Source organism: Zingiber officinale, chromosome 2B (assembly GCF_018446385.1).
Source record: "Zingiber officinale cultivar Zhangliang chromosome 2B, Zo_v1.1, whole genome shotgun sequence".
Classification (NCBI taxonomy): Eukaryota; Viridiplantae; Streptophyta; class Magnoliopsida; order Zingiberales; family Zingiberaceae; genus Zingiber; species Zingiber officinale.
In genome coordinates, this window is record NC_055989.1 from 8,130,928 (window position 1) to 8,141,239 (window position 10,312).

Below are 10,312 nucleotides of genomic sequence, written 5' to 3' on the forward strand. Positions count from 1 at the left end.
CAGTTGATCATAGGACCCTATGAAGGACAAATTTGTTGGACTAGTATTAGCTAGAGTGAGGAGGGATGAATGGCTCGGTTCACTTCTTCGATGATGATTTGTAGGGGAAAACTTGAAGCAAAACTCTCAATCACTAACACCTTTGATTTTACTTGGTATCCATCTCCTTGAGGTGACTAATCCAAGGGTCCACTCCTCACTCTCATAGATGTACTATAAAAACCTCCTTCCCAGAGACAGAGAAGTCTCGTACAAGCTCAAGCACGAGAATACAACAAGAAAATAAGAACTCAAACATAAAATGCAATCGAGAATGACTTTAGGATTTACATTGTGGAACCTTACGTTACTAGCTCTTTTCTTGCTTTAGATTGCCTCTTGGTGGATGGAAATGCAACAACATTTTGCTCCAAGACTCCTAAGAATCGTTGTCTTAGAATGTCCATGAAAACCTCTTTTCTAGGGTTCCTTTAATGCCTTCTAATTGATTGGTGTATCACTAATTGATTGTCACGTCAGTTTGACTGTTCAAAACCTACAGAACATCTCATTTTGTTGACTAATTGATTGGTGAGTCATACCAATCGATTACTAGTTTCTAATCGATTAAGCCAATGAATTCTGAAGCTTTTGTTCGTGAGAGAAAAGCTTCGTAATCGATTGTCCAATTGATTTCCAAACTACCTATTCTCTCACGAAAAGACCCTAATCGATTAGTACAATCGATTGGCGAAAGCCTAAATCGATTGCCTGAATCTATTCACAACCTTTTTGTTTGCTAGACACATTGTCCAATCGATTATCCTAATTGATTAGCATTGCCTGAATTAATTACTCAATCGATTCCGACACCTTCTATTCTCTCACGAAAATGCTCTCAATCGATTACCCTAATCAATTAATATGGGCCAATTGATTACCCTAATTGATTTCCCAACCCTAACTCCCTTAATCCGAGTTTAGGATTCCTTTGTCCAATCTCCGATCAACCTTAACTTGTTGAACTTCTTGTTATCTAGCATATGGTTAATCTAGATTTGCTGAGACTTCTTCACCAAGTGTCCGGTCAACCCTTAATCTACTTGGACTTTTCATCTTGTGCCAACTTCCCGTTGGACTTTCAATCATCAAGTGTCTAGTCAACTTTTGACCCACTTGAACTTTTTCCTTACCTAGCCCTGTTAGAACTTCCATTTTCTAATTCTCAACTAGGTCTTCACTACCTAGCCCCATTAGAATTTTTATTGCCTAGTTCCCAACTAGGTTTTCCACTACTAGCCTCGCTAGGACTTCTATTGTTTAGTTCCCAGCTAGGTCTTCACTGTCTAGTCCCGCTAGGACTTCCACTGTCTGGTTTCCAACTAGGTCTTCACTTTCTAGACCCGCTTGTGTATTTTCATTTACCTAACCTTAGTTAGGACTAGTCACTCGGTATACTTCTCAAAGCCTTAGGAACTATAAATCTCATTTAATGAGCCCTTAGAAAATATGATCTCATTAATGCATCTTTGACTCATCTTGGAGGGTTTCCAAGCCTAAAAAGGCTATCTTTTGTATTGTTGGGCGATGCATTTATTTTGAGATTGAAATATATTTGACCTTTTAAACTTGTTAGAAAATTATCTTCTTGTATCTCTTTAAATTCTTGGATGGATTCCCTAGAGTGATGAGTATTGAGAGTGCATTGCGTTACCTCGTATTTCTCTTGCACTTTTGATATATATACACACATACACACACTCTATGGTATTAATTATATATTGAAATCACTATAATCTCTTTCCTATATTATTGCCCGAATGTATTATGCTTCCAATATTCTATAAACAAAGCCGCATATCTTAATAATTTTATCTTACTAATAATACACTAATTAATTTTTCATGTCGATCAATTATTTTCTCAGGTAATAATAAGATGGCCGACGATTCACCGATCGAGCAAGTGCGACTGACAGTTCCTCCGACGGATGATCCGACACTGCAAGTGCTAACCTTCCGCACATGGCTCGTCGGCATGCCACTCTGCATCCTGCAGACGGTGTTGCTCCGAATTGGCGTTTTCCGGCGGCAGATGATTAGCATATCATCCGTTTGTATCGACATCATCCTGCTCATAGTGGGGAATCTGTTAGCCAAGGTTCTGCCGGAGAAATCAGTGAGAATCCCGGGCACAAGGTGGAGCTTTTCGCTGAATCCTTGCCCCTTCAATATCAAAGAACATGTCACCATCTCCATCCTTGTCAACTCAATTTCGAGTCCCGGCTTTTTAAACATCAGTATAGCCAAGATCTTCTACCATAGAGAAATTCAATTTTGGCCAGCCTTATTCTTGGTCATATCGACTCAGGTGCATGCCAAATTTATTTCTAAAAATATATATATACACAATTTCATAACATTTGCATGCATTCGATCCTGTAGTTCTTGGGGTTTGGATTTGCCGGTTTGTTCTTAAAATTTTTAGTGGATTCACCGTACATGTGGTGGCCCGGTGTTATTCCCAGCATCTCATTTTACAAGTAGGTTAATTTTAACTTGTTATTATATTCCTGATTAAAAGAAATTATTGATATATATAAATATAATGTTTGTTTTACTCTTGTTTAATTCTCAGAGCATTACACGAGAAGGATAAGAGGCCAAAGGGAGAATTATCAGTTTTTCAGTTCTTTTTTTTAGTCTCTGTTGCAGCTTTTGCTTACACCATCATTCCTTCTTACTTCTTCCAATTCGATTAAGTTAAATTAAATCCAAATTTTAAATTAATACTTTTCAAAATTTAATTAACTTTTCAAATTTTAATTAACTTAAATATTTTTCAAAAGTAATTAACTTTTCAAAATTTAATTAACTTTAATATTTTTCAAATTTAATTACTTTAATATTTTTTTTAAAATTTATTTAACTTAAACATTTTTCAAAATTTAATTAACTTTAATATTTTTTCTTCAAAATTTACTTAATATTTTTAACTTAACATTCTTCAAAATTTAATTAACTTAATATCCTTTTTTAAAAAATAGCTAAATTAATAACTTAACTATCTTTTCGTCTAATAGATTCCAATTCAATAATTTTATGTGTAGGAACATAAAGAATTGGATCAATGGATGTTAGATAGTGGATGCTCCAGACATATGACTAGAGATAAATTGAAGTTCACAAAGCTCAAATTAAAGAATCTAGGATCTGTTACATTCGTCAACGACGACAAACTTAAGGTAATCGGAAGAGGTAACATCGAACTCAACTCCGACTTTATTATTCGGAAAGTATTATTAGTTGAAAATTTTAACTTTAATTTACTTAGTATAAGTCAATTATGTGACAGTGGTTATTCAGTTAACTTTACCAAATCTGAATGTATAGTTAAAAGAACTGATAATCCTGAAATCATACTTAAGGGCACTAGGAAAGATAATGTCTACACCATTAACCTACCAACATCCTCAATAAAGTATTTTCTAACACAACAAGAGGAAACTGAGTTGTGGCACAAAAGACTGGGTCACACTCACACAAGACTCATTTCGAAAATGAGTCAAAATGGTCTAGTTAGAGGTCTGCCCAAATTAAAAATTATTGAAAACTCAACCTGTAATGCTTGTCAACAAGGTAAACAAACCAAGTCAAATCATAAGTTAACCAACCTAGATAGAACTACCTCAATACTTGAGCTCCTCCATCTAGACTTGTTTGATTCACATGGAGCCAAGTCACTAAGTAAAAATCAATATTGCTTAGTAATAATCAATGATTACTAAAGATTTTCTTGGGTAAAATTTATAAAAACTAAAGATGAAACCTTTGAAGTATTTAAAATCTTCTGCAAACTAATAGAAAATGAAAAAGACACTCAAATAAAAAGAATTAGAAGTGACCACGGGGGGAATTTGAAAATTACAACTTTACTGAATTTTGTGAAATTAATGGGTATAAACATGAATACTCTTGCCCTAGGACCCCCCAACAAAATGGCCTAGTAGAGCGTAAAAACTGAACCCTACAAGAAGCTGCTAGGACTATGTTAAACTAATACGAGCTATCCAACCAATTCTGGGCCGAAGCAATAAATACAGCATGTTATATACAAAATAGAATTTTACTTAACAAATCTCACAACAAAACACCCTATGAAATATATTACAATAAAATTCCTAATCTAAATTATCTAAAAGTCTTTGGATGTAAAGTATATATTTTAAACACTAAAGACTATTTAGAAAAATTTTCATCAAAAACAACCACAGGAATATTTTTAGGGTATTCAACAACTAATAGGGCATATAGAGTGTATAATAAACATACCCTAAAAGTTGAAGAAACAATAAATGTAATATTTGATGAAGATAATAAGGTAACCACTATAACAAATGAAAATAATATAGAAAATATTAACCCACTAAATATAGAAGATGACGAAATTCAACCTAAACCCAATTAATATGAAGAACCAATCACTAACCCAACCCTAAGACCAACAAAAACAAACACAAATCACCCATCTGACCAAATCTTGGGTGATCCATCTCTAGGAGTTAGAACTAGGTCATCCTATAGAAACAGTAGCCAAATAGCCTTGATATCTGAAATTGAACCCAAAACTGTAGACGAAGCTCTACCCGATCTAGACTGGACATTAGCAATGCCAGAAGAATTAGCCCAATTTGAAAGAAACCAGGTTTGGGACTTAGTACCAAAACCCACTGATAAAACTATAATTGATACTAAATGAGTTTTCAGAAACAAACTAAATGATCAAGGTGAAATAGTTCGAAACAAAGCAAGATTAGTAGCCAAAGGGTTAAACCAAGTAGAAGGGTTAGACTATGATGAGACCTACGCCCCTGTAGCTAGACTTGAATCAATTAGGATGCTGTTGGCCTATGCAGCACACAAGGGATTCAAGCTCTACCAAATGGATGTAAAATCCGCCTTCCTAAACGGACTTATTAAAGAAGAAGTGTATGTTAGCCAACCCCCTGGATTTGAAGAATTAGAGCATCTAAACCATGTCCTTAGACTAAAAAAGGCCCTATATGGACTAAAACAAGCACCTAGGACCTGGTATGAATGATTATCTAATTATCTCTTAGAAAAGGGTTCCACCAAGGATAAGTAGATCCAACCCTTGTTGTAAAAACCTTAGAAAAAGACATTTTCATAGCTCAAATTTATGTAGATGATATAATATTTGGCTCAACAAAATCAAAATTTTTAAAAGAATTTACGAACTTAATGGAAAGTGAGTTTGAAATAAGTTTAGTAGGGGAACTTAACTTTTTCTTAGGTCTACAAATTAAGCAAACAAAGGATGGAATTTACATATACCAAACCAAATATGCCAAGGAATTAATTAAAAAATTTGGCATGGAAAATTCAAAAATCATAAATACACTAATGTCAACTAATATCAACATTGATGTTGACCCAGAAGGAAAACAAATAGATCCAAAACACTATAGAACCGTAATAGGCAGTTTACTCTATCTAACTACAAGTCGACCCGACATACTATTTGCAGTAGGTATATGCGCAAGATACCAATCCTATGCAAAAGAGTCACATCTAACATGTGCTAAAAGAATACTTAGATAAATCAAGGGCACCCTAAATGTAGGACTCTGGTACCCTAGAACCTGCACCTTTGACCTTTTTGACTATTCTGATTCAGACTATGTCGGCTGCAAACTAGATAGAAAAAGCACAAGTGGTAGCTGCCAAATTCTAGGTCAGTGCCTAGTAAGTTGGTCAAGCAGAAAGCAACACTGCGTTGCTCTATCCACTACAGAAGCTGAATACATAGCCCTAGGAGAATGCACTTCTCAACTTCTGTGGATGATGCACACACTAAAAGACTATCAACTAGAATATAAAAATACAAAAAAATTTATTGATAATATGAGTTCAATTAATCTAACAAAAAATCTAATTCACCACTCTAGAACTAAACACATAGAGGTAAAACACCACTTTGTAAGGGATCATGTAGCTAGAGGTGAAATTGTACTTAACCATGTTGAGTCCAAATCTAACCTAGCTGACATTTTCACAAAATCCTTACCTGAACTCGAGTTTAGTACACTTAGAAGATAAGTAGGAATGTGTTGGGTAGAATAGATCTTGATTTTAAAATTTTTATCTTCAAAATTGCTTAATTTTAAATTCTAGGAAAAATAATGTTTTCAAAATCCCAACTTTATTAGTCTTTCAAAATTTGGACTTAACCTAGAATCTTCCCATTAGACACCATGCTCCCCTAGCTTCAGCCAGAGCATCTCACAAACACACTAGGCATAACTTGTTTGTGTTTGAAAGAAACTTAGAACGATGTGAGATGCATAGGGTACAGCCTGGACTCCATAATGCTTATATCTGTGCATCATAGTGAGTTTGGGTGTTAAAAACTAACTCTACATTAATCAAGTTAAATGATCCAGCCCTAGTCAAATCTAACTGGATTACTTACTTAACTTGACTAACCAAGTGAAAACTGGTGCCCTCTAGGTATTCAGCCTGTAGCTAAAGGTTAGACAGTTGGTTAAGGATATTAAAATTTCAAATTAACTAAGCTTGAACTTTAAGGCTCTGGTACCCTGCTAAAGGTAATTGATAAATACTCAAACTCATGCTTGGACATTAGGGTTTTAACCTTACTGGTCCTCCCTTGCCTTTAAGGATTTTTCATATTATTTAAAATTTCGTCTTGACTTTTATAGGTGCCTTCAAAACTACCCTTTTGAATTCCATTTCGAAAATTAAGGTCTCAAGTTAACCCAACTTTTCAGAATCTTTTAAACTAATTCAAAATTAATGATTCTTAAAATGCTTTAAAAATTTAACGAATATTTTTCAACAAAGCCTTTCAAAATCTCTCTTTTGAAAAGTTAGCCTACTATTTTCAAAACTTGCCTGTTGAAAATCATTTGTGTCAATTTTTTCAAAATTTAACCTAACTTTACACAAATGATGGCTAAGTAAGAAAAAGTTCTTCAACATTTTTTTTAAGTAAAAACTACAAAAATGTCAGTTTATAGTAAACTTTTTGAACACCAAATTTATTGGTTTTAAATCTTAGACTTTTCAAAGTGTCTCTTTTTCTCTACAGAAATTTTTGATATATGGCAAAGGGGGAGAGTAACAAATTCAAAAGAACTTACTTAAATTTTCTTTGAAAATTAAAAGAACTTAAAGAAAAGGGGGAGCTAGTATTAAGGGGGAGCTTATTTTAAGGAAGCTAAATTTATCATGCTTGTGTTTATCATGCTTATGCTTATTCTTTATTGCATGTTTTTACTTAACTTTGAATTTCGGTTGCCATAATAAAAAAGGGGGAGATTGTTGGTGCGAGAAGCATCTGACGATTGAACCTTAGTTTTGATAATGACAAAGGAATTCAAAGTTAAGATTAATTGTTATCTAATGTGCTTAAATAAGATTGCAGGAAAGTCCTAACTACGGTTAGGCAGGTGAAAACCCCTAGGGGGTGGTAACGTTAGGTCCTAGGGGGTGGTAACCCTAGGTGGAGAAAAATCCTAAGGGGCGGCAACCTTAGGTCCTAGGGGGTGGTAACCCTAGGTGAAGGAAAACCCTAAGGGGCGGGAACCTTAGGTCCTAGGGGGTGGTAACCCTAGGTGGTGAAAATCCTAAGGGGGGGTAACCTTAGGTCCTAGGGGGTGGTAACCCTAGATGGAGAAAAACCCTAGGGGGCGGTAACCCTAGGTCTTAGGGGGTGGTGACCTTAGGCAGAAAGTCCAGCCAGTCAGGAGGACCAGACTGTCATCAGATAACTCTCTTAAGTGGAGTAGGTGAGGACGCGTTCCCCACAGAGGGAACAGTAGGCGTCGAGTCGACCTAGGTTTTCCGGTCAGAAATCTGAAGTCAGACCCGGGCAGTCCAGAGACTGTCAATTACTGTTTTTACTATATTTTATGTGTGCTAACATTGTCTTACACCGACGACCCAGAGACTTAATTGCTAACGAGACGATTCGACGAAGCTGCGACTTGACACCGACGACCCAGAGACTTAATATTATTATTTTTCTGTAACGACCCGGTCCTTTGACCTCTTGGGCGACCCTTGTGGCGGCCCAACTGGCGTCTCTTATGTCGTCGGCCCATTTGGCGATCTCTCATGTCGTCGACCGATGACCCTTTGGTCGTGCCGTTACTCACTAGGACTTTCCACCCCTGGCAGTGGATTTTTGCCTCCCCCGGGATTCGAACTCTAAACCTCCAGATTTAAGCACTAGAGTTTATGAATCCTGGTAGCCAAGTGAGCGGCGCTCACTTGGCTACCAGGATTCATAAACGCTAGTACTTAAGCCTGGAGGTTTAGAATTCGAATCCCGAGGGAGACAAAAATCCACTGCAGGGGTAGAAAGTCCTAGTGAGTAATGACACGACCAAAGGGTCGTCGGTCGACGACATGAGAAGTCGCCAAATAAGCCAATGACATAAGGGCCGCCAGTTAGGCCGCCACAAGGGCCGCCCAAGAGGCCAAAGGGCCGTATTTGTCATATTCCCCCTTCATTTGGGTTCGTATTTGTCATATTCCCCCTTCATTTTCTGAATTGTTTGAAGGGATTTTCCATCCAAGAAGGAATGTTTCATCTATGTGATCCATAGTGCCATCTTCAACACCCAGATGTTTCACTATCCTTGATAATATGATCTGAAAACTTTTGTTAAGCTAATCATTTCAGCTGCTTTAAATTAAAGCTTTTTTTGGCAACTAGAGTGACCAAGAAAAGTATTGTCTTGCTGCATTTGAAAGACAATTGATTGATGAAAATTGTTACCCAGAAGGCCAGAACCCTCATAGGATCAGATCAGGAGCTGCAGTATTGGAAGATGTTAAGAGCTTGTTGTTGTTATTTTTGTCGTGGTCTATGAATGAGACAAAACCCAACAAATGACCATTTAGAGAGGTTTGTAGTTGAAGGATCAGGTGGAAGTGATTCATCATCTTATAATCGCAAATTGAATGCTTTCTGGGATGTGGAAAAATAACAATTTATCATGTTTTTCAATGGCATGCTAATTTTACCTTGTAAAATTTTTTAATCCATTGTAGAAGCTGAGGGGAATTGTTAGCCCCGTACAAGTATTCACTCTCCGTATAGTCTACTATGTTGTTGTGGCTTTAAGATTCAATTATGATGTATTATTGAAATTTTTTTTCTTTAATGGATAATATAACTCAGAATGTTGACTATCCGGATGGGCCAGACCAATCGACTCAGGTTTAATGTTATCTGACTTGATTAATCAATTACTATGTCGTTGTGTCATCAAAGAATGCACAACTTTGATACCCTCAGCAAAACCAAACTATAGCAATGGGGGAGATCCTCAGTTTCCAGTCCATGCCACACCCGTCCTTGTTCATGATGACACCAATAACCGGCGACAAGTTCCCCGATAAGAATCGTGTACAATCTAATCTTGTGCCAAATTCTAATATACTTCTTTAAAATGTTCGTATGTAATGCACCATGGACATCTTAAATCGAAATGGAAAAACAATTAATTAAAATGAGCGCTATAGCCCTTTTATTCAAACAGGAAAGATGAAATACGAGCAGTGTTCGAAGAGATTAAACCCTAGATCTACCACCACTTCAATTGCAACCCCACCCTACAAGGCTAGATAAGACATGTCTAATCATGTTCAACTAGCGTAGTTGCACATCGCAAAGCTGCAGACTGCCCTTTCGGTGCCTTTCATGGGGCACATAGACCCACACTTGCCGCAATGCTCATTATCGGTCAGTAGGTCGACGCATGCGCCGCCACAGCAAGACTTGTTGAACGCGCATCGCTGCCCGCAGCCGCCGCAGTTCTGTATGTCGCTCTGCAGGTCAGCACCTTGGCACATGCCTCCCTCGACTGCTAGGTGGCTTATCCCCCGAAGACCTTGCTTGGCCTCCGCCGAAGCCAGTGCGAATGCTACTAACGCAAGGAGGAGAACGATGACCTTCATGATTCAGTTTAACTCGCTAACTTGTTGATTCTCAAAGCCCAGGGGAGGGTTTGAATTTATAGAGCGGTTTAATTTGAATAGGGAAGGAGAGGACAAAATATGAAAGTGAGTGATTATTCCATTCAATTATTCTGGCATACTATTAAATTAGAATCTAACTGTTAATTCTAATTTGTATTTATTGCTTGTAATATATATGATATATGTTATTTCCATTTATAATTCCTTCAAATGTAATTTAAATATATTTATTTTGTTTCGGGAGGAATGAATTAATTGGTTCCAACCATGTATAATTAAAAGCGGTAAGCGAGTATATATAT

At 36.7% G+C, this 10,312-nt stretch overlaps 1 protein-coding gene across 1 annotated transcript; it reads left to right on the forward strand.

Moving 5' to 3' along the window:
- Positions 1-1,917: 1,917 nt before the first annotated feature.
- Positions 1,918-2,740, forward strand: LOC122048132 (oligopeptide transporter 1-like). Its single transcript, XM_042609735.1, has 3 exons — positions 1,918-2,349; positions 2,424-2,521; positions 2,617-2,740. The coding sequence occupies exons 1-3, from the start codon at positions 1,918-1,920 to the stop codon at positions 2,738-2,740; spliced, it is 654 nt and encodes a 217-aa protein (XP_042465669.1).
- The last annotated feature ends 7,572 nt before the right edge of the window (positions 2,741-10,312 follow it).

Excerpts from the sequence above, each read along its gene's own strand:
- LOC122048132 (XM_042609735.1), top strand. The coding sequence starts at position 1,918 with ATGGCCGACGATTCACCGATCGAGCAAGTGCGACTGACAGTTCCTCCG. Across the intron at positions 2,350-2,423 it reads TCTTGGTCATATCGACTCAG|TTCTTGGGGTTTGGATTTGC; the intron begins GTGCATGCCAAA and ends TCGATCCTGTAG. Across the intron at positions 2,522-2,616 it reads CCCAGCATCTCATTTTACAA|AGCATTACACGAGAAGGATA; the intron begins GTAGGTTAATTT and ends TTTAATTCTCAG.